The sequence below is a fragment of the Grus americana genome, chromosome 14 (assembly GCF_028858705.1).
Source record: "Grus americana isolate bGruAme1 chromosome 14, bGruAme1.mat, whole genome shotgun sequence".
In the NCBI taxonomy this organism is placed as follows: Eukaryota; Metazoa; Chordata; class Aves; order Gruiformes; family Gruidae; genus Grus; species Grus americana.
This window is the reverse complement of record NC_072865.1, coordinates 11,869,732-11,897,180: the sequence shown is the minus strand read 5'-3', so window position 1 is coordinate 11,897,180 and position 27,449 is coordinate 11,869,732. Positions and strand designations below refer to the sequence as shown.

Genomic DNA, 27,449 nt, shown 5'->3' with positions numbered 1-27,449 from the left:
TTGTTATAGCAGGTAAATTCAAAACAGGAGAAGCATTTGCTTGGCGTGTGAATATCTGGGATTTTTTAACCACAGCAAGAAGGGATTTCTGCTGTGATTTAAGATGCAGTTTCCTCTGCATCTCGGTTTCTTGGCTCGCTGCAAGAGGTGACGTGCGCTGTATGCTGCAGGGCTCTGCTTTCAGCCTTCTCTTACTTTAACTCTTAAAACATTATGAAAAATGTGCTGCCATTTTTCCAGTGTAGTTCTTGAAATAACTTTGTAAAGTGTGTCTCATACTGTGAAAAAGTCAGCTTGTATTTGTTAGCTCAGTGTTACAATTCTTGGGCTGCTCTGTGGGCGCTGTACCATTTCGGTAAGAAGGAATGCCGTATGTAAGGCAGCACGCCGCTGCCCGGTCGTCTTTTAACATGAACACCCAGGTTATCCCGAGGAACCTCTTGGGAGTCTAGGGAAATAAAATCCCTCCTGAAACTGCAGGGGTTTCAATATAGGAGTTACAGACACTGTGCAAATGTAAAAGTATGTGCTGGGTGTCGTTGCTCTGGCGGTGACACCGCGCTCCGTACAGAGCCACACAGTTGTCTGACTTGGGTGGTCGTGTTTGTTTGTTCTGGCAATGCTCACTAAAACACCAGTCCTGTACGAAACTGTTTCAGCAGTTTTGAATGTTTGAGAAGTTACAGAATCTTTCTTTCACAGTGGTCTTTTGCCTTTGGTCTTTGCCATTTTGCTTTTTCAGAGCTTGGGTTCAGTATCGTGTAATTCATCCAAGTAGCATTTTCTGGGTGCATGTGTGCCTTGAAGCTCAGGCTGTGCTGCTGGTGAAATACTCCTCTGTTAAATGACACTTGGGGAGAACATCATCCTCCCTCATCTCTTCCTGCTGCTTTTGATGTTTATCTGGAAGGAGAGATGCATTTGACTTCTAGGGGGTGCTTTTGAGTCAACCCCAAGTTTCCATATGAATACAAGGTGAAGCAATTTTTAATGAAAACTTCAGTCCTTTTAAGCCTGCATTCAGACCTCATTGCTCAGATGGTTTAACAGCAGGGTCAGCACTTCTGAGTGTGGCTTCTTCAATATTAACTGTGAAATGCATTCATGTTCCTTTTTTCCCCTCTTATCTCCTAAAGGTGCTCTTACAGAGTGTTACGATGAACTCGGCAACCGGTACCAGCTTCCCGTCTACTGCCTCGCCCCACCCATCAACATGATAGAGGAGAAGGGTGACCTGGAGACTCTGGATATTCCTGATCCTCCACCAAATTCAGGGCATGAATGCCAGCTTCGTTTGCGCCTGTCCACGGGCAAAGACCTCAAACTCATGGTCCGCAGCATGGACACGGTGTACCACATGAAGAGGCGGCTGCACGCGGTGGAAGGAGTGGAGCCGGGCAGCCAGCGCTGGTTCTTCTCGGGCAGGCCGCTGGCAGACAAAATGAAACTGGAGGAGCTGAAAATCCCAAAGGACTATGTGGTGCAAGTCATCGTGAGCCAGCCCTTAGCAAATCCCACCCCAGTGGAAAACTGATTTCTGCTTGTTTATTGATTCTTCTTTCCTCCGTCTCTGTCATGGGGTTTGTTTTCACTGCCCTCTCTTCTTTCGGTTTGTCCTGTTAATGGATTGGTTCCAAGAAATGACCAGCAAAAATTCCATCTGTGATGGAGATCTGCAAAAACAAAACATAAAAATGTAAACTGGCCTTTGGGGTTTGCCTGATCTCATATTTAACACAACAGCAAGCAGCACAGGGCAAGGGCAAAGGAAGGAGCGGGAAGGGAAAAGGGAGGAGGGTACAAAGAGGAAGGGAAGGGACTGTAATTCATTTAATACAAATATGTCATGAATCTTAAAACTGTAGGTGGTGTCCTGATCCATGGAGTGAGAGCAGCAGAGAGCACTTTTATTTAAAAAAAAAAAAAAAAAGGTAAAATTAAAAATGAATCAATTGATAAAATTTCATATCAGCACCACATACAGTGCACGCAAGAATTGCAGCTGCTCTGGGTAGGTCCCGCGCTGCCTGTTCACGGGGATCCTTTCTGGTTTGACCTAACTCGCCTGCTTCGCCCAGGCACCACCGAGGCACAGCTGGCCCCGGGCAGCGGAGCTGGGCTGGGGCTCGGTCTCTGTCCCGCGCAGGCGGCTCCTGGCGATGCTCAGACCAAGCAATTGTACATTCCAAGGTGGCAACGCAGTCCTGTGCCATTGCTGGCTCCCGCGCTGGGAACGCAGCCCCCCGGAGCCTTAGGCAATAACTTAGTCAATGTATACTCTCACGTACTGTACTGTAAACTTATTTGCTACAAGACTGACTTAGCCTGAAGTTTACTGGCTGACTGGCACCTGAGTATGTGCCAGCTGACTTACTCCATATCACTCAAATCATTAAAACAAGCTTTGATCAGGCTAGCTAAGGTGAGTGATGTGCTGGTCTGCGCTTAAGCGTTAGGTGCATCACCTTTGTCAAATGGCACCGGTGTAATAGGTCCAGGTTAAACTGCAGTTACACCCAGATGCAATGGGTTGCGACTTCCCCCCCTCAGTTCCTAAAGGGCACAAACCATGGGAGATGGTGAGGAGGACACAACAGCGCGTGGTTTTCAGCTTTTTGTGTGAGTGTCGTTTGAAGCAGCAGCCAGTCTTCTAGCTGTGGTGACTCTCCAGCCAGGACAACTGGAGGTATCCTCACCAACACACACCCGCGGCCCAGAGCATGATGGTGGTGTTTCACAGCCAGTGCTCTCCCTTCAGAATGTAAGAGGAGCCCTCTCAGCAAACGACAAATCCTTTTGTAGTTTCAAAAATCTGAATCAGAGCATATTTTTTGGGAGGGGGAAAATCTAATTGCTTGTTCCCTCAGTTAAGATGCTCTCTGTGTTCCTTTGGCTGCTCTGCGCCCCTGTCTGGTAATGCCTTTGGTTGAGCTCAAATGCCTTGTTCCTTTTAAACACGGCTTCTAGTTTGTTTGTTTTTTCAGCCATCGTTGAAATGACTTCACTTCTTCCAAAGTTGAATGTGCTATTCAGGTATGAATAGCATATTTTTATTGGTTTCTGTCTTCCCTCTTTGAATGAATGGTCTAAAGCTACAGTTGTCCAAGCTCTTTCGTGTCTGCTAGTGAAACTGGTGGGTTACATTGATGATTTTAAACTTGTTACTTTTGCTCCTTCATTAATTCCATAGAACTCAGTTCCTTGGACTCGAAGAGAGTTCTTGCTCCATGAGTGTCAGCGTAGAGCCAGAATGAGCAGAGGTCACTTGCACAACACCACGAGTCTTTCCCAGCAGGTGGAAGCAGGCGCAGAACTTACATTGATAGTTGGAAAACAGATCCACGTTTTATATGCATTTCCCACCAAATAAATACAGCTTTCTTTTTGGTCCCTGTGTTGTATTAAGCCTATGTTTTTCTGACAGCTGCTTTAGCCCCGGTTTGGTACGGGATGACTGAAGTGCAGTGGCAGAGCTGTGTAAAGGAGAATTAGTTCCCTGTCCTCATAAACACCAAAGTGACTTGTTTTTTGTTTGGGTTGTTTTTCCATTTTTTCTTTTTAAAGATTAAATCAAAGCTGAGAAATACTAATCTATAACAAAAGTTTTCTATTGTGGAGTTTTTTTAAGACAAATATGACTTACTATACTGGGTTTTTGCAGCCAGATCTTTTGCATTTCAGTGTGGGAAAAAGTATTTGATATAAACAACTCAAAAATCTCTTGGATTTTCACTGGGCAAAGGATGGTTTCATGCCAGGAAGACACTACTTGTCTCATAAGGCGTAACTTACATCTCAGTATAGGTGGTCTTTACGATGTCATTTCCCTGCAGTCCCTTCTGGAAGGGGGGAAATCGTGATAAAGGAGGAGCAAACCAGGGTGGCAATTCCATAACTGTGAACACTAAAACACTACTCTTTTTTGTAGGATATGTTTTGTTGATTTTTTTTTTTCTATTTCTATTTTAATTCAGGCAGTTGTCACCATGTACTGTTTCTGAGATTACAGCGTGTAGGGGCTGGGAGGGCTCCTTCTTTCCCTCTTCCCCCTCTTAGTTGGAAAAGGTTCAGTTTTGTTATGCTGTAGTAGATGACCATGTTTTATATTAATTGCTTTTATGTCGGGGAGCAAGGTGATGATCTGAAGGCCATGTCGTGAGTGGGCTTTCAGTAGAACAGAGAATTGGTTCATGAAAATACACTTTTCTCTAACAGACTCCCTCCCTTTCCTGTCCCTTAAACACATATCTAAAACTGAAAAAAATTCAATGGTAAAACGCTTTTATAGGTGAAAGTGAAGACTTTTCATCCTCTTCTGTATAAAATGACAGATGTGCTAAGCACATACCCTGCTGGAAATGAATTTTACAAGATTTGTATTAGGAAAGAATTCTAAGTTTCAAAATATATATATATATATTAAAAAAATATCAGTAATGAAGGCATACAGCATGTTGACTAACATATCCCGTGTATATAACTAGAGGTTGCAGGGTACATGGAGAGAAGAGTCATTTCTGTCTCTGAAACACCTTGTCTTTGTCCTGCGAGATGTCTTCGGTGCAAATGCGGGTGCAGGAAGCCAGGCTGGGGCTCCCCGCTGCTGGAGGGGCGGAGGGAAGGCAGGCTTGCTTAATTGCAGAGCAGAGTTTGCAGGGCTGAAGTGAGACTCAAAGTACTAAACCGCAGTTGAGCTGGCAGCCCCAGTGGGAAGGCAGGACTGGCGCAGGTCTGCGTGGCCGACACCGGTGGCTGCTCACGGGGAGAGTGGAGAGAAGCACGCTGCCGCCCGCAGCTTGGTTTTGCAGCATGGGTGTACGTTCAGCTTGCAGCTCAGTGGCCTGGGCTGGGTTTTGGCATGCCGGTTGGTGTGCTGCCCCGCACCGGCTGGTGTCTTGGGTGTAACTGAAGCAGCGCAACAGGTTTTTTAATGTGCACAGCTGTGAACTGCAATGCTAAGTACAAACAAGTGAGGAGTAATAGGAATTTTTTTTATTTGTTAGATCCTTCAGCCCTTTGTGTCACTCCTGATTAGCTCTGGCTATGAACTGATGCCAGTAAATAACTTTTTTTTTTTTACCATGTTAGTGACAAGTCTGTTTGGCGTGATTCAGATTTTTATACTCTTTATTGTTGCTTCTGCCTGACCCAGAAGTAATAACCTAGTGAACATCCACACTCCTGAACAGCTTGAAAGGCAGAGAGGCATGAACACACGTGGTCTGCTGGGGCGAGGAAGCTCCAAAAAGCCGCAGATGCTGTAGGTATGTTGCTTGGCACTACCGAAGGATGCTCAGGGTCGTCTTCCACAACCAATTGACAGCTGCTCCTTCTGAGCATCCAGCTCCCAAAAGTTTCACTGACTACTTTGGCTCTTTGCACATCACAGTTTACTGGTGTCCTCTGCAGAAAACACAGCACGGAATAGCTGCACTGCGAGAACTTTTTTTAGTTTTCTGAAAGCCTTTGCTTCTCTGGATCTGGGAAATATTTTTGAAAACTAAATGATGCGAGTCAGCAGTGTAATAATTTGGGTTTTTTAATAGACCCCCAATACTAAAAGTAGTATTAACAACAACAAAAAAACAACTCACCCCAGGAGCAACCAAACAAAACCCCAGCTCCTCTTTGCCTTTCACAGAAAGTTCCAAAGTTTCTTTGGGGAGGAGAGGAAAGGGGTTCATTGGAGCAACCAGGCAGCACATGGCAATGTGCATAACTTCTGGTAAAGCAGATGGCCAATTGATAAAATATTGCTGTAGTATGACATGCTTCTGCATATATATCCATTGTTAGTAAATAATGTAAAAACTTTTAAAAACTATTAAAAAAAAATAAATCTTAGATTGTTACAATGGTGGGATGCTTTTAGCCATGGAGTCCTGAAAGCATTTTAGCTGTGTTGACGAATTGAATGCTGTACGTTTCTCCATTTCTGTCTTCTTCAGAAGCGTAAGTGGTAGCTACATTTCTGACTCTTGGTCTATATTTTACAAACTTTTTTCTATGTTACTGTAAATACATCCAAGACCCTGCACCTTATGCAGAGAATGTTTACATTTAAAAAGAAAAAACAAATTTGTTGGCTTTTTCACTGCGCTGCTCAGATCCTGTTGAAATGAAAGAAAGTAGTCTCTGTTAGAAAAAGGGGCTTTTTTTTTTTCTTTGCCCTTCACCACTTCCCCTGTAATTCTGACTCCCTCCCGGATGATGGCTGGCAGCTCTTGGACAGCTTGCGCTCTCCTGGAGTAGGATATAGAGGTATCTGAGAAAGGCGTTTTTGAAACCTTGCTTTGGGTGGGAGGATGAGCTTTGTACGCTCTGCAAACTTTCTTGGAAAAAGAAAAAAAATCTGTTTCAAACCCACTAGATGTTGGTGGTCTGCCTTGCAAGTTAACTGATCTAGGAAGCCTTTGAGTTAAACTTTCCAGCAACCGTGCTTCTGTCTTCTCCCAAAGAAGATGAATGTCCTGCTATTATATCTGCAGCTACAAACACTTGTGTTGGTTAATGACTGTATATACAAGTCTGCCTGCTTTAAGACTTTTCCTTTTCATAAAGTGTTTTTGATTGCTCTGTTCTGCACATGGCTCTCCTCTTCCATATTTCATCTGCTTGATACTCCGTAGCCGCGTGTGTGTTGCTCTTGTTCATGGGAGATCGAGCTATAGCTCTCCTTCCAAGGGAGATACATGCCACTGAGCCTACAAAAGTCAAATAGTTCGAAGATGAGATGTTTTAACCAGCGGGTTTCCTACCATGGACTTTGAGACTTTCAATAAATGTGTCCACTGGACTGTCTGTGAAAAAGCATGTTCCTGCCCTCCAAGCAGGACCGCTTGTTGGGTATTTATCCGGTAGAACTCTGTATTTGTATATTTTACAGATGAAGACTATTCGATCAGAGCCATGGGGCAAATAGAGAACTTAAAATCCTGACTCCTGCCTTAAAACTTTTAGTTCATCTTGAGCTCCAAAAATTCTGCACCTGCTCGTTCCCAAGTCCCTTTTTTCTTTAGGAAATTTGAATCCAGTCAAAGGCTGGAGACAATTTAAGGAAATTTAAAACAAAATAAATTTTAGCTGATGGCTTTATTAAAATAACTAACTGGTCTTGTATTAAAAACCCTATTTGTGCCTCTCTTAAGTCCAGGGAATGTTTTAAAAAGTGGAGGTGGCTTTTGAGCAATGATTGAAATGACTGCATTAGCTGGCAATTTGTAAGACACTTGGCTTTCATATGCTCTGAGCAAGAGACTTCAGTTTGTGTCCTCTCTGCCTCATGGTAATGGCTTTCAAAGATGGCTGGTACCATCAAATTTGTACTTCTTGAATAAATATCTTCATTTTTATGGTAAAACTTTTTGTATGCACTTTGTTTGTGTGTGCCATGTAACAAACACTCATTACGTAGGATACGGTGCTAGATTTGGTACTGACAGCTCCAGCACGCAGTGAAAGAAGGACGAGGGGGTTCCTGTGACGTGACCCTTTTTTTCCCCTGTAACTTTTTATAAAGTCTTTTAGAATCAAAAATACCAGTTGTGTAAAACATGCTTTTTAACTTTTTTCCCCTCCCTGGCTCCTTCAGTCAATGAAGAATTCTAGGCCGATATAAAGATGCTGTGAACATCAGGTAACTTTTAAAATGCATTATGTATTTTTATGTTGTACCTCTGTTTCTTGGGTGACATATCGCAGTAGTGTGTGCACATACTTTTAATCAACTGCAAAGCACAAGCAGGTTGTCTTTAGACTGTTAAATTATGTGTTTAGGTTGGTTTTTTTTTTTTTTTTAACCTAGGGAAGATCTTTCACAATTGAGAGCAAACCATCATGAACTTCTATTGGAAATGCTGTACAAAATTTCCTGTATTTAAAACAAAAAAGAGAAACTTCTTTTTTCCCCTGCATTTAAAAAATAAAAGTAATCCTGGAAATGCCATGCCTTAAGAGATAAGCTCAGTGGTGTTCTTCTGTTTCTTCAGTAAGACTTTTAATTCTGAGCTGGAGCTCTACAACTTTTTCATTACCTGCCTGATACCCTAGAGACACATTTTTGGTAATAATTTTGGTGTGTGACAACATTTTATCTTGCAAATTAGGTGTGCAGTCCGTGGAGAATGCAGGGCCTGGAGCTGCGCTCAGAGATCCAGCGTGAACCTCCTCTGTGCCCGGCTCCTGCCGTCTCAGATGTGCTTCTGGCTCCGTGGTGAACAGCGCAAAATAATGGATCTGTGTAATCGTCCTGTAATTACATTAACTGACATGTTGTCTTAATCAGGTCACCACTTTTATAGTCTTGATTAACAACCTAATGTATCAGAGGAGTATGAATAATTTTTTTTGTAGGCCACTTTGGTCTAATGTTATCACAGCTAAACATTTCTTTTTTTTTTTTTAATCTTAGGAGAATTTCATGGTTGAATTTATGATGTGCGCTATAAAACAAATAAGCATGTGATTTTCCTGGAACTTTTTAACTTTTTCCCATATATACATATTCCTTTTATATGTGTGAGTATATATAATGTTTTTTATATATACATATTCCCTCTTTTGTGTGTGTGTGTGTGTGTGTGTGTATATATATATATATATATGTAAAATAACAGGTGCAAAACCCTGTTTGTAGCCTTTTGTTCTGACCCATGAGACAACCCTGCTCCCACCTGCCCCAGCACGGACAGAGATGTTCTCAGAGCTGATCTCCTCAAACACCAGGATTATAAAACCACGTGTGTTTTTTCTTTACCCATCTCGTAGCTGAGCAAAGTGTGGTCACTTGTCAGGTAATAAGAGGGATGTCCGTCTCGTGGTGTCATGTGTGCAGACCCATGCCACACCGAGCTGAAGCATGTTTTGGTGTACGAAATGGCCTGGGGAGTGCTGGGCTGACTGTTGACCGAAGCAAAACCTCAAAAGGACGTGGATTCTAGGTTAAAAGTGCACAAGAGTTGAAATTTTCTGTCACTGCTGCAAGCGGTGAAACCAAGTGCTGCTTCATGCCCTTCAGCATCCGAGCTGTAGGGTGGAGAGGGAGATGCAGATCTCCCTGGTATCCAGTGACAGGATGTGTGGGAACGGTTCAGAGCTGCACCAAGGGAGGTTTAGACTGGAACTGAGGAAGCATTTCTGTACCAAGAGGGTGGTCAAACACTGGAACGGGCTTCCTAGAGAGGTGGTTGGTGCCCCAAGCCTGTCAGTGTTTAAGAGGCATTTGGACAATGCCCTTAACAACATGCTTTAACTTTTGGTCAGCCCTGAACTGGTCAGGTGGTTGGACTAGGTGATCATTGTAGGTCCCTTCTAACTGAAATAGTCTAGCCTAGAGCTTAGGGGAGAAAACTATGTATGATTTAAAGAGCTATGTTGAATAGAAACACCATAATCTATATCTAATTAACATACAACAATAAATGTATTGTGCCTATATTCATATTTCACTGACCTACATCTCGCTATATGACATTGCATAACGTGGTACGACTAGCTTGGGGTTTCTGCTCTGTGGTGGATGTTGCACCCTCGCTCCTGGCCCCGTGCCAAACGCTACTTGCTTTCTGCCGGCTAAAGCTGCATCCCAGTTTGGCTGATGTGTCTGTCCCGCTGGGTCCATGCTCCTGCGGACCAGTGCTGTTTTCGTACCTGGTGCTGGGCTCCAGAGACGGTGCTAAGGGAAGTGATCTTTACCCGCAGACCTGATTTTGCTGCTGCTTATTCTGGGATAACAGCTCTGGTCAGTGCAGAAACTCCGGAGTCACTCTGGATGCTGTAGGGAGCATCTGGCTGAAGGTTCGGGGTGGCTGGTCCCTCCAAATCTGGGCTAAAAATTTCAAGGTAACTCTAGGAAAAGGCACCGAGCTCTGAGAAGAGTGGTTCGTTGTGTTCTTTCTTTCTCTGAATAATCCCGGAACGTTGGGGTTTCAGCCGCATAGTTTATTTTCTCTGGACTGAGAGCAGTTGCAAAGGTCTGAGAGGTGGGATGCCGCCTTACAGGCGTGCCAAAACCTCGCTTCATGGGAGGTCAGTGGTGGTGCTTGGAGACTGGAATTTTCTATTCTAATTAGTCCCTTATGCTGCAGCCCTGCTGCTTCGTTAGGGAAGCTCTCTAAAGGCAGGGAGTTTGGAGGAGGCTCAGTGATGTGATGCCCCGTGTGTAAGGTGAGAGGGGGAAATAAATTCACTAGATTGCCCAAAGGGTAAACAGTCAATATTTAGCAGGAGAAGCTAAACTGCCCGTGTTGCTTTCTCTCCAGGTGGAGTTAATTAGGTGGTTTCATTAACAAAGCAAGCAGCGTTTCCTGTCGTTGGGCTGTTCCTCAGGAGCGTAACACCAAAGCTGCAGGGAGCTGCCCAAGCCCGGAGCACACAGGCGAGGAGGGACGCAGAGCGGGAAGCTGCTGGCGCGAGTGGCTCCAGCCTCGCAGAGCCCAGTCTGCCCCACTTCAAACCAGCCTCTGTGTGCGTCTGAACGTGGGAGGGCAGCGCTCGCTAAACCAGCGTGGAACGTAGGGGACAGGAAGAGGTTGTCTCTGAAGACCCAAGACGACACACCTGTGGTAGTACATGGGGGAAGACGGCGCTAACATCAGCCCTAGTCCTGGGGAGAGCTGCGAGGAACGAGGCTGAAGTCTAAGTTGCATCAGTCCTTCCTCCTCCTCGGGCACCAGTCCCCGGTGCTCACCTTGGCAGAGCCGTGGCGATGTGCAACGCAGAAAACAGAACAGGCAATTGCTTTACTGCCGCGCTTTGATTTACTCCCTCTCTACAAGTTTGGTACATCTGCCTGGCAGTTGTAAGCTGAGCCCAGGGGGATGGAGAAGTGAGGCTGTGTTGTTCCCAGCTGGGTAAAGGGTTCTTGTTCAGTCTGTTAGGAGCTCGCTGGTCCTGCTGGGAGGTTACTCATGATCCCCTTCCTCTTTTTGTTGCTGTTTGTCAATGCAGAAGACTGCAAACATACAGAATTCCCTGTAGTTCAGTTGCTAATTTTGGAGAGGAGAAAGACCCTGAACTTAGCAAGGCAGCCTTGCCCAATATAAACAGTTATTTCAGAGAAAGACCCTGAGTCCAGGCTCTTGTCTGCATCTTCTACTTGCTCTAGTTTTCCCCAACTGACTCAGGAGAAATTGGTTTCAAGTGATTGCCTCCAGCTCATCCCAAACATGTTACAGGCTAATCAGGCACCTCCCTGGCACATGGCTGTTTCTCTACCATTTGTAGTGACTTGCAGATGTTGGAGTGATTCATAACAGCTGGGGTTACGGGGTGGATGGGGGGAGCGAGATGCCTTCATGGCTGTATCACAGCCATGCTGCTCCTGCTCAAAGTGGCCTTTTAATCAGGCAGCCTCGAGATGAAAGGACAGGATCAACACAACTTGGGGCTGAAACGGTTTATTCCAGGAAACTATTCCGAGGGCATTAGAGAACTGTCCACTGGCCCCAAGCAGGACTGAGGCTTTGATACCTCGCTGCACCGCTAAACCACACAGGAAACAGGCTGCAAGCCCTGCAGGGCTTACAGGAGAGATGCAGCAGCTGCCTGTAAGAAATAATTGAAGAGGATACTAGTGGTGGAACATAGAGGAGGAGAATTATCAATAAAAACAATAACCCAGGAACTTAGCAGCGGAAAGGAGAAGAAAGAGAAGGGATCTCCCTCAGTTACCAATGGCTGTCTTGCTAAATGTGCTCCTGGAGCATGCTGAGATGCTGGAGTCATGAGGATGGTGTGAAGCTTTGACAGAGATAAGAGATGTCTACAGTCTATTAATGACTGATTCTGTACCAGTGTAGCTGCAGGTGGTCATTAATCAGACAGTACTTCAGAGCAGGGAGGGATTTGAAAGAGCACAAGTGACCAGACAAGGACAAACGTGAGCTGGTGGCAAAAGCCAATTGGGAAGGGATGGGTGTATGCACCTCCGTAAGGAGCACCGTGTAAATGCAGAGCTGGAGGGGAGGTGCTGTTACCAGCTTTGTTCCCTTTCTGGTGCAGGGAGCTGCTCCCCGCCACAGGGCAGGGATGGGTGAGATCCCTAGGGTCTCTCCTTGGAACCTGGGGCTGGTTTACAGTCAAATGAAGGCTCTGTAAAAGAAAGAAATCTTCCCTGGGGCTCGTATCTGACACCAGCATCTCCATGGCTGCTTTTGGCACAGGCAGGAGCCAAAGTACAGCACTTGTAACATTTCCAGAAGGAGCTGGGAGCAAGTCAGAGTGTACCCCGCCAAAGTGCCCCCCAGGCCAGCGGCTCTGAGAATGGACTGCAGAGAGCATGGAAAATAATGAGATGCCACAAGCAAACTCAGAAGAAAACGGCTTAAATAAAGGCACTTCTGCCAGTCCTGCCCACCTCCTCCCATTCAAGTCTCCTGAGAGGAATATGCCCGGTTTACCCCCAAAAAATAATTTCTTCCTGTTGCTATCTTCCTCTTAAAATGTTTTCAATTCAGACTTTGCAGTAAGTCATCAAAGACTTGCTCCTGAAGCCAACAGGAAAACTCTGCCTTTAGTGAGAAGTGGCTGTAGGCTGCAGTGCAAAATTAATCCCAAAGATTAATTTTGAATTTAAGGGCATTTTCATGGTCTCCCTTTTGACTGTAATTTCTCTAATTTTGCCTCATCTCCAGAAATATCGAAGTCCTTGAATATCTTTCTAACTTCTTTCTGGATGTTGAAGAGAAACCTTGTGGCTTCAAACTCATTAAAATCAATCATATTATCCCCATCTACGTCCAGCAGTTGAAAGGCAGGTCCCGTGTGCCGGTGGATGAACTGCTTTTCAAGATGGTTCTGTTTTGGGGCAGAAAGGTTTAGAAACAGATGATAAGCACTGATTTCCTGCTTGGAGAGAATACATGGAATACCAACTGGTGCTCCCATCCAGAGAATAAAGGTGACCTCCCGCTAGTTGTGCCTGCAGGAAATACCAAAATCCTGGTGCTTCCTGCCGCAGAGCCATGCGGGAGCACGAGGCTGTTGCTGGCTGGGTTCCGGCTGCGGGCTGTGCCGGGGAGAGCTACTGACAACCAGCCGAGCTCCAAGGCTGCTTTGTGAGGTCCTTTCCATCCCTCCCGTGTGCCAGACGACTTGCAGGGTTACGTCTCGCAGTTGGCTCCTCTCCTTCCTCCCCGAGTCCTGCAGGCAGCAGCCCCAGGTGCTGGCCCTCGGTCAGGTGTCTGGTCCAGAGCAGAGCTGCAGGACGTGTCCAACAGCAAGGTTGAGCTCTGGGGGTAACCCTGGCTTTACCCACCCCTCTCCCTCACTGCAGCCTGCTGTCCTTGCTGCTTTTCCCTGAAAAAGCCCAGCCTGGGCTGTAGGTGATGCCAGGGAGGCTGAAGACAGGCATCAGCACATGCTGTACCTACAAGCTAGCAAGAACCGTTGGGTGAAAACAGATGCTCTTCTCTCTTCTGCACAGGTAGACAGAGCCGAGGGCTTGTTTTTTTGAGAACTGCTTGCCAAGTTGTATAGCCTGAGCTAGGAGGGGTGTTTAGATGGTTCTTACCTGGCAAGAGGTTCAGGGGTGGATTTATCCCAGAGGAGCAAGATTGGTATTAACAGGGGGGCTGCTTGTTTCCCTGCTTTCCTTTTCTATGAAGCAGCATCGTGGACCTTCTCCATTCCTTGCATGCCATGAGTAAAGATCAGTGAGCTGATGCCCTTTACAGGGGTGTTGGATGTCCCTGTACCATCTCCAGGACCCACAGGGTAGACACCTTGTGGGACAGGAGGATGCAGCCACCATGTAGAACTCATTAAAGCAAGTCCTTCCCCTTGTGTGTCAGTCCAGCAAGTTGAACAGCAGCATGATCTGGTCCGTATTCAGGTCAGTCACATAATGGAGAAAGCAATAAAACTGCAGATCTGGAAAACAGTGAGCTCTCAGGCATCGTCTGCACAAAGCTATGAGCAATAATTAGCAGGATTTATTTTATTTTAAATGCCCACTGCTCCCGGACAGGTTGCACAGGCAATAAAAACACAGTAGCAGACAAGAGATAGTGTTCAGAATTAATAGAACAGTATTAATAAGATGGCCTGATTTATGAAAGGAGCATATGTGATTTCTGCACAGAAGGCAATGTTAAACTGCTCATAATTTTCTGTCTTCTCTGCTACCCCACCCCTGGAGGAAAAAAAGGACTTTTCCAACAAATCAGAAACATGGGACCAGACTGAAGAACTGCAGGCGGGAGGTGGGGAAGCTGTAAACCGGTGGACAGGGGGTTGCAAACAGCCTCATGTGGAGGACACTATTGGCAAGAAACCCAGCAGCTTTCTAACACAGAGCACGATCGGTTTATGGAAAGGATTACATGATGAGGTTGCTGCAGTACTACGGAATTAGCTTCAGTGAGCCAGAAATCCCTCTTGCCCTGTGCTCCTGGCACCTTGCTTGCACAGCTGTAAAGATCTCCTTTATGGCTGGCCTGGGTTTTTCCTATGTCGATTATTTGCTCGTTGTGCCGGGACCTGGTTATCATGTTTGTACAGTAGTAGCAAGCCTGTGGCTTTGCATGCTGCTGGGATGCAGAGGGCGATAATACTGTAAAATCAAACCGGTTTCGTAGGCTCTTGGACCTTTTTCTGTCTCACAAACAGGGAAGGAGGCAATGGAAGGGGAAAGGGGAAAGGAATACCTTCGGTGAGAGCTGAAAATGCATCTCAGTGGCTCTGTGTGGTCCCCTGAGCCGTACATATTTCAGAAGCCAATGCAGGAGTAGCCAGGCCACGTAACCTTCCAGAGCAGCCGGGGCATGATAGAGCAGGGAGGACATGGTGATATATGCTGTGTCTGAAAGCTTCTTGGGGTATTGCCAAGCACTTGTATTAACCAAGCTGCTAGTTAATTAGTATTACAGAGTGCTGCATTTGTTGTAACATCTGAAATGCAATATTTGTAATGTCTCTGGTTTAAAATCCTAAGCGATGTAGCACTCTGTGTATCTCTTTTCAGACCATTACACAGGGCCTGTAATTTTAGAGGATTAATACCAATCTCATTTTCAGAAGTACTTACTGTTCAGGTAATTCTTTCAATGAACATCCAGGAGCTGGAAACACTCTCCCAGTGCGGCAGCATTTCTTACTGACAGCAAGCAGTATACTTCATCAAAAAGCAGATGCTGCAGAAAACACCCAGATTTCAGCTTCATCTCAGTTGGCCGCAAGAGATCGGCAAAACAATTAGCGCCATGGCAATGACCCCTCGCAGAAGGAAAATTTCGCCCTAGAACCAGATGCAACCTCCGCCCACAACTTCAATGCTTTTTCCACATTTTCAAGAATTCCCCTCAGATGTGGAGGCAAAAGCTCCCCTTCCATTCAGCATTTAAGGATAATACCTACTAAAATCAAGTGACAGAAATTATTGTTACAATGCTCAAGAGCATTAAATCAGGATGGTGGTGCGCCCTGGAGCAGGTAGCCCCGGGAAGTCGTGTCCGCTCCATCCTGGGAGGTTTTTCAAGACTCAGATTGCTGTCTGACCTGGTCCAGTATTGGTGACACCCCTGCTCCAAGCGGCAAGTTGGCCTAGATGATTTCTGGGGGTCCCATCCAAGCAATGTTTCTACGGTTATGTACAATGCCCAGGTCCCCTAGTACAATAAAGTAAAAATGCTACTATTAATAAGACTAACTTTAAAAAAAAGTTGATAGCTAATACGCAGGAAAAAATGAGATTAAAAGTATGAAATTTTGAAAGTAGTTGCTGTTTCTGTTCTATTCTGTTCTTACTCCAGTATTGCCAAATCCACATATTGTATCTGATCAGATCCAAAATCCATAAAGTCAGGTGAAAACAAACGCTCAATCATTTTCAGCTTTCTGTTTCAGGGATATACTTGGTTGCATTTTTCAGCTTGTTTTTCCTACAACTCAGTGGGGAGAAGGGAAGAAGTGCGGGATCGTGAAACTTTCTTCAAAAAAGGCAGCTGAAATTCTCGTACAGCCGCAAATTTCTAGGAACCGGAGTTTTAAATAGTATTTCAAGCGTCAGGAAACTCCCAATAGAAATGTGAGGGCTGATCACCCAGTTTTTCTTAACAGCAAAGACAAGAGGCAACAATCAGCCCCCGCACTTGCGGGTATAATATATCAGGGAACTAATGAGAAATCACCAAGCCCAGATGTTCCCAAACCGAGATGCTGAGTTTTGCCTGCATTACACATCAGGACGGAGTGTGCAAACACACCCTTTCCCCTACCTCCGCCCTTGGCTCCTTAAGGGACTTGTATAGGGGGCAAAATACACACGCGGGTGTGAGCGGTGCTGGTATCACTGAGCTTTGCCCAGACATCCGTTTCCCACTAAGCCCTCTGCTAAAAACAGAGGTACTGCAAAGCACGGCTGCACCATCGGGTATTTCCCCTAGATGTCCCCATTTAATACTTGATTTCAAGTCGGGTTTTCGGAGGATTTGAAGTTTTGCAGGGAGAGGATGCAAAGCTTCACACTTGACACTAGTTGGGTCACATCTTCTCTAAAACAAATTCGTGGCGGGTTCCCGCGGTGCTGATACACTCGAATTCCTGCTACTGGGAGTTTTAAAAAATATTTGTGTTTAGCTATTTTCACATGAGATGAGCTGGGGAAAGAAGGAAACGTCCCTCTGTTGCCAAGGCAGTTTAGGATTATGTTTTCACACTCGGAGATGTGTCTCTGCTCATGTGGACGCTGTTGGCTCGCCAGGCTCCGTGTGCCGGGGCTGAGCGGACGGGAGCACGGCAACGCCCGCCGGGGAGTTCCAGACCTTTCCTTCCAGGTCGGCGATGCTGTTTGCGTTTAGCATCCTACCTGTATTTAGCATCTCTGCATGCTCTGGCCTCCTCCTTGCTGCGCTGGGGTGGGAGGTGAGACGTGCGACTCCTTGCATCGCTCAGAGACACGGCGTACCGGTGGGGCCGAACCGAACCGAGCCGGGCTGCGCCGTGCCACGCTGCACCGTGCCACGCTGCACCGTGCCGTGTAATGCGGTGCCGAGCCGACCCGACCCGTGCAGACCCGACCCGTGCCGACCCGTGCCGTGCCGAGCCGAGCCGTGCCGACCCGTGCCGAGCCGAGCCGTGCCGGCGCCGGCCAATGGGGCGGGGCGGCGGCAGCCAGGCCAGCAGGTGGAGCGGCGCCGGCTCCATGTGCGTGGCTGGGGGCCGCCCCGTTCCCCGCCTCGCCGCTCCCCCGGGCGCGCAGCGGCTCTGTCCTCCCCCGGGGCAGGGAGCGGGAGGCGGCTGCCGGCAGCTCCCCGCAGCTCCCCAGCCGCCGCCGGGCCGCGGCTCCTCGGCAGCCCCGCCGCCGCCCCGCACCGCTCCGGCATGGCTTTCGCTAATTTCCGCCGCATCCTGCGTCTCTCCACCTTCGAGAAGCGGCGGTCCAAGGAGTACGAGCACGTCCGCCGCGACCTGGACCCCGCCGAGGTGTGGGAGGTGGTGGGGGAGCTGGGCGACGGCGCCTTCGGCAAGGTCTACAAGGTGGGTCCGCGGCGGGGGGGTTCCCGGGGCAGCGGCGGGGGACGAAGCACCTGCGGTGCCTCCTCCCGCGGTCCGGGGGCTCGTTTGCGGGCTCCCCGCTCGCTAAACAAACCTGGAAGCCGTCTGCGGCGGGAAAGAAACCTCTGCGGGACCTGGGGCCGGCTCCGCGCATCCCGTTAGCTGCGCCGGTGGGGGCGGGAGGGACGGGGGGGCAGAGAGCGAGTCGGCTGGGGTCGGGGAGTGCAACGCTTGGCTTGGGGCAGGGGAAGGGAGGGAGGGAAGCTTTTTTTTTTTTTAATATTCTTTTCTCTTTCCCCCCTTAAATCGCCTGTTTTCAGAGCGATGCTTTTGTAAGGCGAGGAGGTGTTCCTTGCCAAGCCAGTCGGTGCAATGAATGGAGGCAGATTTCTTGGAAGTCGGCGGCCTCGGGGCTGTCTCCAAGTTTTGTGAGCCTCCAGGGGTGACATTATTTGTATTCCTGTGGTCCTCGCCGGGAGGAAACTTAGACCAAGAAGAGCAGCCCAGCTTCTTAAGAGTGGGGACATGTCCAGTGCTATGAATGTTTAATCTTTATGTTAAAGAATAGGGGTTTAAAAGGCCAAATACTCGCTGGACTTTGCACTCCAAAGCACCAGTGTTTTTGCTGTTACCAGCTCTGAAATACTCTGGTGCTGTGCAACAGTTGAGAGAGGAGGCTTTGGTTGGGGCTGGTGAGAGGAGCAGGTTGGGGATCCAGCCTCTGTGGGAGACCTGCGTTACACACGTAATTTGGAATTGGGGGTGTGAATTAGCTGTTGGGCAGCTGGGTTTTGATGGTCTCGTTAGATCATTTAAGAAGGTATTGCCTTTTCAGAATTGAGAAGTAAGTAGTAACTAAAGAGAAGGCTGGGAAGGGAGCTGGGTGGTTGCAGGTCAGGACAGAGGTGTTTCACCACAATGTCCTGGGATTTGGTGCATTTATTTGTGTCTCCATCGTGTTATTTGATAGAAACTCTGTAAAAAACTGGGCCCTAAGTATCCATTGAGTGACAGGCTTTGGTCCAGGATCCTATCTTCTAATAAAATGCAATTCCTAAAAATCATATTTAAATCCCTAATATATTTATCCTTCTGAAAGTAGCACCAGTAGTAATCGGTGTTTCTGTTACCAGTTGTGCATTAGTGGTGTGCATTGGAAACCCATTTGTATATAGCAACATTCACTCTTCTGGGTAATTATTTGCTTAGGTTTCTAATGCAATGGTAGGAAGGAGGTAAACATCGTAAAATAACTTAATGGGCTTCTGAGACAAATGAAAACTTCGAAGAATAACTGATTCCAATCATTTCTAATTTAAAAATGTATAACATATCCAAAGTAGATAAGTAGAATAAAGCTACTTTATAAGTGGCTGGTTTAAGTCCATTGTTGTATCTGAATGGCTCTGCTATTAACTCCAGCCTCACACCAATAATAATTTATCACAGTAACTTTAGGTACTGTAGGCCAAGGATGTCAGCCTGTCAGGTAATAACATCTCCTCATCTCCAACTACTTCCATCTCCTTTGATCCCCATTTTGACCCAAAGGAGAATGTGGATTATAGTAAATGACAGAGTGAAGACCGTATGTTTATAAGTAGAAGTTCACTCTGTCTGTAACTAGTACATTCGGGCAGCTGTCTGCTTTTGAGATGTTTTAACATGGTTGATCAGGGTGGGGGTTAACGTTGTGACAGAAATCAAACGGATCTTTTATTTTTCTTAGTAAAGTTAATTATCCATCTTCTTTGATCTCTACTCCGCCTGTTCTCTGGTTGGTGAATGGACATGGTTGGTTTTTGAAGAGTTCTTGTGCAAGATTTTGTTTGTTTGTTTGTTTAAGAATCCTAGATTATTTGGGTGCCATGTACTATAAAGCCTTATTTTAGATAATAGCCAGTAGCATTATTGCAGAGATGTAGTTTCCTGCCATGCTAAGATTTAACTTGCATATTGTCTTCCTTTGTCTTTCTAAATCTGGAGGGCTACCCTAGGTAGCATATAGGATGGAGATGTGAAAGAAGAGGCTTGCCCTCTTGTTCTGCTCGGCTGCCAGAAAAGCCCCAGACAAACAAACCAATCCGCTTGTGCACAAGAACGTAGGTGGCCAAGGTGCTATGAACAATTTTAATCGTTCTCTTGAAGTCACTTTAAAGTCAATTTGCTCTTCACACAAAAGCGCTCGTTTAAAGCATGTCAGAGTGTTTGTATGGCCATAGGAGTTTCAGGATGTTTGAATGAAGTTCCTGCCTGTTTTCCGCCCCTTTTCCACACACAGAAGCATGGGGAGATGATATCATCTGCCTGTGCCTGCATCCTGCCCTATGCACCATACGTTGTACTCGCTCCAAAGAGCCTGTCGTCCCTGAGCAGTGCAAAGGGACGGGATTTCTACACTGAATAATCCGACCTGGGAGAAATACAGATGTGGATAGAAGAAGAAATGTGCTCTGTTTAGTAGGTTTTGTTTTTGTGACACCAAGTTTGAGCAGGAGGAAGGAGGGCTCAGCTGTGTAATGGTTTTACTGGGGAGTGTTACTGGCCCATAAAACACTGTCAGGCAGCTGTGTCTTGGACTCCCCCTGCACTCAGCTGAGCAAACTTGAACTGGTTTGACACAGCGTTTACAAAAGTAGGACAAGCTTGATTTAAATATATATTCATTAAAAAGAATCACATCTATAATGGAGCCTGAAATGTATACAGCAGACCTTAAGAAACCTGCAGCTAGTGGAAACTACTGGGGTTTCCCTATTTTTATACAAAGACTTTTTTCAGCAAAAGAGGATCTGATTGTATGAGGAAACAGTGAAATGCGTTGCAGAGGGTAATGAAGCTGAAAAGTAGGAAGGGGGTGGGGAGAAACTGTTTCTTTCTAGCTCTTGTTCTATTAATGTCTTGTTTTGGTAAGTCCAGCGGGTTTGATAAGGAAGCGATAGCAGCCCATAGACAGCAACGCACTGCATGCCAAATATGTTTTGTTACCCACCTCATCCAAAGCTCAATAAATTGATGATCATAAATGAGTCATTAGGCCAGCATTTGGGAGCTGTGGTCAGTGTGTGCTGTCCTGGGAAGTCTGCAGCACCTCTAGGGTTGTCGGCCTGTAAAAATACAAGTTCCTAGCTTGGACCCTTTCCAAACAGCCTTAAAAAAAGCAGTTAGTTTTCTTCAAAAGCACCTAAGATACAATTAATAAAATATATGGCTGTGGCTTTATTGGTTCAAAGTTGACATCTGTTTGCGTGGGCAGGGAGGGAGCAGTGGTAGCGGCACCCCCGTGAGCTGCTTTGCTGAAGCAAAGCCGTGCTGATCTCGGGGCCATGCAGATGCTCAGAGTGAAGCCAGCAGCGCAGGCTGCCGTGGGCTGAATGCTTGGAGCTGCTGAATCCCACCTCAGTCCTGCAAAACCCATTAGTTGGTGCAGTATTTACTGTTGCATGTAGTCGCATTAACATCAGTGGGAACAGATATATAAGGGCTCTTCTGAGCATTGAGGATTCACGAGCTGGCAGGGGATGGACTGGATCTTACAAAAGCATGGGCTTTGCTGGAAGAAGCCCTGGGACTCGCAGCCTTTCTTATGGTGGGATTGTTTTGCTGTGCTCATGCCTCTTGTTAAACACTATCTCCCCTTCCCAGCGTGCGCTGATGGGGATGCTAGCTTCCTGATAAGGCTTTCTTCTCACAGGGTGGGGACAGGCTGTCCCCTGTGGGAACGTGGGCTGCTGTGATGCCCAGAGCCCCAGCGCAGCGGAAGAGGGGTTTGTTCACTTGAACTTGCCTTCAAACGGCTCTCTGTGCCAGTTCCCAGAGAGATAAGGCCAAGCCCCGTGCCTTTTATGTTGTTGTTCTCCTTTCTTCTTAAGATACGTCTTAAAAAGCTGAATTTGGGTTATCTGATCTATTAGGGTGGTATTAGTGCTGTACATGCTATGGACTATAAATGCTCTGTTTTGAAATTTGGGTAATAAAAGACTAATTGTTAAATGTTGTGCAGCTGCCTTATAAGCCTGGCTTTCACAGCAATGGGCGCATGCAAAGCTGCAAGACCGTCTCTGTCGCTTGCAGACCTGCTTGTCCCTCGAACCTACACCACTCTGGCTTTGCATGGGTTGGCACAAGTCACTGGGGCTCAGCTTGTGTCGGTTTGATTCATGAGGGATTTAACGTGTAATTCCTGGAAAGGGTGTCACTGAGAGATGCTAATCTGCTGGGTTAGCTTAAAAAAAAAAAAAAAGGCAGGGGAAAAAAAGAAAAGGGAGGAGGAAGCTTAAGATGATTGTAACTCTGGCCACAAAAAAAAAATTAAAACAACAATGGTAGGATCAAGTTATGGCCTTGTCCCTTAGAATAGCTGAAGGATTTTCTTAAAATGTTTCAGATGGGGCGAGAAGAGGAATGGGAAGACGTCATTCTTTTACATACAGAGCAGTGGCCCAACAATATTAAACCTGATTGAACTTTAAACCTGATATTCACTTTAAACTCACTGAAACATGTGATGCTCGGTCCCTGCTGAAGTCCAAGTGAAGCTTGTCCTGCACTCTGTGGAGCCATGGCTGTGTCTATGTGGCAGGGGAGAGGGATAGCTCTCCATGGCCTAAATATTTTGATAATGACTTCAGTGTCATGGCCCAGAACTTGGCAGTGCTGCTGACAGTGGGAGCTGTGGGCAGCTGCGTGAAAGAGAAAGCTTAGATGAAGGCTTTGAGCCTTTCACCCTCAAGCACGTGGCAATTGTTCTTTAGAAAAATCGCAGTCCAGCACGTCTCATGATTTTTTTTTTAAATTTTTTTCTAGACTGTGCAGTTTCCTTGGAAAAAAATGTTCTTTTATCTCATCCTTGGGGGGCTGCTGTCTGTAAATCTGGGGTTCTTCTCATTGGTCTCAGGTCGGGGGTTCTCAGAGGACTCTGCCAGCTGATGTTGGTGGACCTCAGTGCTTGCATCTGTTGGCATCGTCGAGCTGCTGCCTGCTCGGCATTTCCCTCTTGACAATTGCAGGCAATGGCAGGTGTGCTGCTGGAGCGTCCTCCCTGGGCAGGCTTGTGAGATAGCAAAGGTCTGATCAGTTTTTTATTCTTCTACCAGTGCCTTGCTTATCTGATGCTTTTCTAGCACAGCGTGAAAGAGCTGACAGACAGACGCGCATGCTACCGCTGCCTGTCCAAGCCCTGTTCCCTGGCTCTCAGCCGTAGTAGCCACTCAGCCCGCTGCTCAGCCCTTAGCTCCTAGGTACCAAATTTGTTGCAGAAAGTTGCTAGGAAACTCAGAAGTGGTTGCATGGCTTTTTTCCCCATTTTAATTTTCTTTTCAATGTTGTGACATTGACTGAGTGAAGACCAGGGCAGGAGTGCTTCACCTGGAGCACTGCGCTCTTCCAGGGGACCAGTGATTCGAAGGATGTCTCATGCTTCCAAGCTCTAGGTCTGTGTAGGCTGAAGATGTTGAATCCTTGCAGATCTTTACTATCTTCAAACCTTTCATGAGGACCGTGAGGTCAGCTCAGTTTCTGTAGGTGGGTTATAGTGTGGTATACCAACAGAGAAGCCTCCTGTCTGCTGCTGTGTTTGGGTGCAAGGTCTGAAGCTTTGTGTGGAGCTTTTCTGCTTCTTGACTAATGTACTGCTGCTTGGGTTTGTTCTCTCTCACCCCCTTCTGCCAGGCCATGGCTGACCTTTTAAGGCAAGACAAGGTGTGCGTGCCATGCTTTGGTCGCACTTTTTTTTGACACATCTACATAGAAAATAAGTCCTTGGCCGTAGCTTTAGCTCTCTGGTGGTGTTACTTTCCCTTGCCTCTAGCTTGTAAAACCAGAGGAAGGCATTTCTGCATTTGTTTTTAACTAACGCTTCTCATTTTGTTTCACAAGCCACTTCCTCTTCCCCCTAGCCCTTGCAGAAGTGTTGCCACAGCTGCCAGAGCAGCAGCGCTGGTCCAGCTCCTTGGGGTCAGAGCCCTGCCCGACCCGACGCCTGTGGGATGAATCTCTGGGGGGGGCTGCTGTGTGTGCTGGGGGGGGGGCGGGGGCTGCTGTGTGTGCTGGGGCGGGGGGGGCTGCTGTGTGTGCTGGGGGGGGGGCTGCTGTGTGTGCCGGGGGGGGGGGGGGGCTGCTAGCCCAGGGCGGTGCCAGCCTTCCTGCTGCACCCATGCCGGTTTGTCATCACCTGCTCTGCTGGGTGGTACCAAGGACTGAATTCAGCGTTTTGAAAAAAACCCTAAAAACCAAAACAGGCTTCATTTATGGTGACAAACTGAAGTGGCTGTAGGGAGCTTGTTGGGCATGGAACTCCCTTCAGCTCCCATTGATTATTTGACAATAACACGAGCACTGACTCAAGCCTGTCTATCCTGTGTTTGTTTATTGACGCAGACAGCTCAGGCAAAGTTCATCAGAAGGCAATTAATCATTATGTAACCCCTGAGAAGTATCTAAGTAAGTGACCAGTTGCTGGCATACAAAGACACACAACAAGAATATGGTGCAGGTAGTGGGAGGGGGAGTCAGAACTGTCAACCCTCTAATTTGACATCCACTGAAAGCACCAGCCTTTTTACCCTTGGTTGTCTGTCTAAGCAATATCTGAAGCATCAGCTCTGCCGGCACGGAGAGAAGGCTTTGAAAGGATTGGAAGAGTAGTTCACACTAAAAATGTGGTGGCATGTTATTGCAGACCAGCTTCAAAAGGATGATCCCTTGGCTTGGGAAGATACAGCGGGCAACTGGCCCTGCTGGTGAGCAAGCCTGGACGAAGCGATCGGGGTGCTCTTGGTGCTAGGTCTCTTCTTTCTGCTAGCGAGTGAGAGTTCATGCGGGGTTTTCTCTGCCTCACTGCCTAGAAACCGCCCGTGCCTTCGGCAGCAATCCTGCCCGAGGAAGGACCGAACAATCTAGCCTTCCGGTAATGCGTTCTTTAAAGGCTTAAAATAGTTCCTGTGTTTGTCACAATCTGGATTTAACAATAGCTCGGAGGGTGAGTCACAGGCAAAGGCCAAACAGTCTCTTCTGTCACCTGAACAGGCACCCCTCAGCCCTTAAATCCGTAGGCTAAGCAGTAGTTTCTCTATGCCTCTGCCTTCTAGGAGTAATCCTACTCATGCCCTATTCCCAGTGTGTTTGGCAGTAGTGTGTCCAGCACTCACCTTGCTCTAGAGGGCTCCAGCAAGATCCTTTGCTTCGTATCCTGACGCTTGGCTCCTGGCATGGCTTTCTGGAAGTGGTTTACTGGATAACTTTTATTTGATATGTTCTCTTTTGTGGAATGCATGTTCCAGTCTTGTTTCTGCATAGACCTGTCAGCCATGCTCAGTGTGGTGCGTTGGTTTGCACAAAGGCCAAGACTGTAATGCTAACTATAGTTCAGCAGCACATCCTGGGCACTATGCTGGCAGCTGTCTGTTTGGTTTTTTGGGGTTTTTTTGGTGCTAATTAACACTCCAGGGACAAATTATCCATGGCATTAAAATACCCAGGAGTGGAGGAACTAAAAGATGGAATTGGATATGTGTTTTTGACTGACCCGCCATAGGTCATAGACTGGCGTCAAACAGTTTCTGTTCTTGGGATCTCACCAGCTGGGTGGTTCTTTTGCTTCTGTCCACAAATTTCACTGGAGAAAATGGGAAACATCATGAATTCCTCAAAGGCCCCTCATTTGGGGGTGTTTTCTCTGAGAACAGAAGCTCTCTCCCTGTCTCTGCATTGTCTACATGGACTTTAGCTGGGTCGGAGATCCTGTCATTAGGATGGGGTTTGCAGAAGACTTTGGATTTGTAGTTCAAACCGCGTATTTTGCAGGACTGCATTTCAAATTATGTGGCTGTCTAACAAACTCACTGTTGGTGAGTCAAACTAGGGTGCTTTCTTTATAGTTCTTGGTTTTCTTCTTTCCTCCATATCATTGTCTCTTCCTTTCCTTGGGATTTAAAGACAAACAAAACACCCACCGTGAGAGTAGTTTTCATTTCCCTTGCAGCGAGATGAGGACATGACCCCCAGTCAAGCTCAAGGTAGAGGTGAAGCTGCAGAGGAGCTGGTGGCAATCCGTTTCTCCCATCCTGTAGCTCTTGGAGAACGAGAAGCAGATCTGCCTCTTCTCAGCCTGGTGCTGTGTGTCCCCTTGCCGTGAGGGGTATCGTCCAGGCCTGCAGGTTACAGACTTGGAGATGCTGGTTCCTTCTGCCTAATTGCTAGCTTAGCTTTTTGAGGTCAGAACAGGCTGTGTTTTGCTTTGTGCAAATGTCTCGGGGCAGATTCTGATCTATTGCACAAAGATAAGCAGAAATCAGGAAAGGGCTTTAAACCCTAAAGCATCATCTCATGTCTGGGATGTCTGAAACCAGCTCCCAGGGCTGATAACGTATACATTTGGCCTCCTTAGGATCCCAAGAAACCTTCCTGGAAGAATATCTCTGTTCTAATACATTGTATGCAGGAAAATGCTAGCAGAGAAGCTGAAGGAAATTGTCAGACATGAGTTACAGAAAGACCGCCCAGCATACTTGGCCAAAATCTGACGCTGCCTGTACAAATCTGGCTTGCTGTGAGCAGCTTTTGGAGCTGGCCGGCTGCTGCGAGGGGCTATGATGCAGCCGTCTGCCTGATGGCAGGCAGCTGCCATTCCTAGGGAGGCTGCCAGGAACGTGGCTGTAGCCTGGTGTCGGGGCTGGAGGACAAGCAGATGGAGAGAAAGGGAAGGTGGAGAAATGGACAGAAGCTCCTTGGATTTTCAAAGCTCTTGCAATGACAAACATGACTTGCTGAGCGCAGTTCAGGAGTGCCCACGCCAGCCGGAGTGCATCTCCCTCTGGCTTGTACGGTAGAAATGCTACAGAGTGGGTTTGGGCTCAGAGGGGCCATGGGCAACTCGGGAGGGGGTGTGCTGTCCAGCCTGTACAAGTGTTGGTCCTCTCAAAGGCAGCTGTGTGTGGCTGCCAGTCTTCTCTCCACACTACAGTGGGCCATGCTGGAGGAGATTAATCTTCCAAAATTTCCTACTGACTTCATGGTCTCAGGTCCCCTTCCTACTTCAGCTTCTTCTGCCGTCCCGCAGGGCTGTGGGGTATTTTGGTTCCTTCTGGGAAGTGCCATGAGTGCACTCAGTTGTAGTCGTGATGCTACCGCAGGGCCACAGAAAGTGCAGGGTTTGTGCCCGTGCCATCCCCGTGGCGTCCCTGCCCGCCAAACCCGCCTATCCGAAAGCTCATGTTCTTGCATCATGAGTTCGTGATGTTCTGAGCTGACTTCTCCTTGAAGATGATGGTCTCGCTTCTGCTGGTGTGATCTCCCTGTGCTGGCTGGCCTGGGAGGACATGGGACAGTGCAGTGCTCCTCTCCCTTTGGGGTGGAAGCCCACATCATGCAGCTCATGGATCCCCTCCGTCCCCAAGCTGATTCCCTGCTGGAATGGATGAGGAAATGGAGATGGCTGTGTAAACACTCTCATTCAGGACAGTCCAAAGTAGTGGGGAAAGGCAGCAGCCCATTCTGTTATGGACATCTTTAAAGACTGAACGTCAGGCAGGGTGTACATGGGCTCATATCTGGAAAGGAAGTGATTGCTGGGGGTTGCTGAGTTGCTCACCTGCTAGTCGTAGGAGTAATGATGAATGTGGTCAGGCTGCCACCGTGAATACTTGGGCTGAGGTTGCTCCCCCACCCACAGCTTGCAGCCTGATTTGCAAAACCATGTCTTCATGCTCAGCATCCAGCACCCCTGTGTGCCTTAGCAAGCCCGGGAGGGGATGAGAGGTGGCAGCGTGGCTGCCTGGGATGGCTCCCGGAGGCTTGGGGGTGAGAGCAGGTTGGTTCAGACCTCTCAGTGGGAGATGATGCTGTGGGGGACTGGGGCATGCTCTGCTCCTGGGTTTTTTTCAGGTGCATGAAGGGCCCCAGCATCCTGGAAGGGCTGAGCTGGCCAGGACCCTGCCAGTGGGAAGCATGTGATGGCT

General features: G+C 47.3%; 3 protein-coding genes across 4 annotated transcripts in view; 2 read left to right on the top strand and 1 right to left on the bottom strand.

Moving 5' to 3' along the window:
- UBTD2 (ubiquitin domain containing 2) overlaps window positions 1–8,444 on the top strand; it is a 62,057-nt gene extending 53,613 nt beyond the window's left edge. For both annotated transcript variants that reach the window (XM_054841993.1, XM_054841992.1), the window contains one exon: window positions 1,137–8,444. In XM_054841993.1, coding sequence (XP_054697968.1) covers window positions 1,137–1,534 — 398 coding nt within the window. In that variant the 3' untranslated portion in view covers window positions 1,535–8,444. The remainder of the gene's footprint in view (window positions 1–1,136) is intronic.
- A 4,106-nt stretch (window positions 8,445–12,550) lies between these two features.
- EFCAB9 (EF-hand calcium binding domain 9) lies at window positions 12,551–15,161 on the bottom strand. The gene is given in 4 exon segments (XM_054842040.1): window positions 12,551–12,795; window positions 13,722–13,744; window positions 13,747–13,869; window positions 15,026–15,161. Coding segments are annotated over 4 exon segments (495 nt in total). The 3' UTR covers window positions 12,551–12,582.
- Window positions 15,162–17,163: 2,002 nt separating this feature from the next.
- STK10 (serine/threonine kinase 10) overlaps window positions 17,164–27,449 on the top strand; it is a 51,979-nt gene continuing 41,693 nt past the window's right edge. Inside the window, exon 1 of the mRNA XM_054841968.1 lies at window positions 17,164–17,475. Within this exon, the coding sequence (XP_054697943.1) occupies window positions 17,320–17,475 (156 nt within the window). The 5' untranslated portion in view covers window positions 17,164–17,319. The remainder of the gene's footprint in view (window positions 17,476–27,449) is intronic.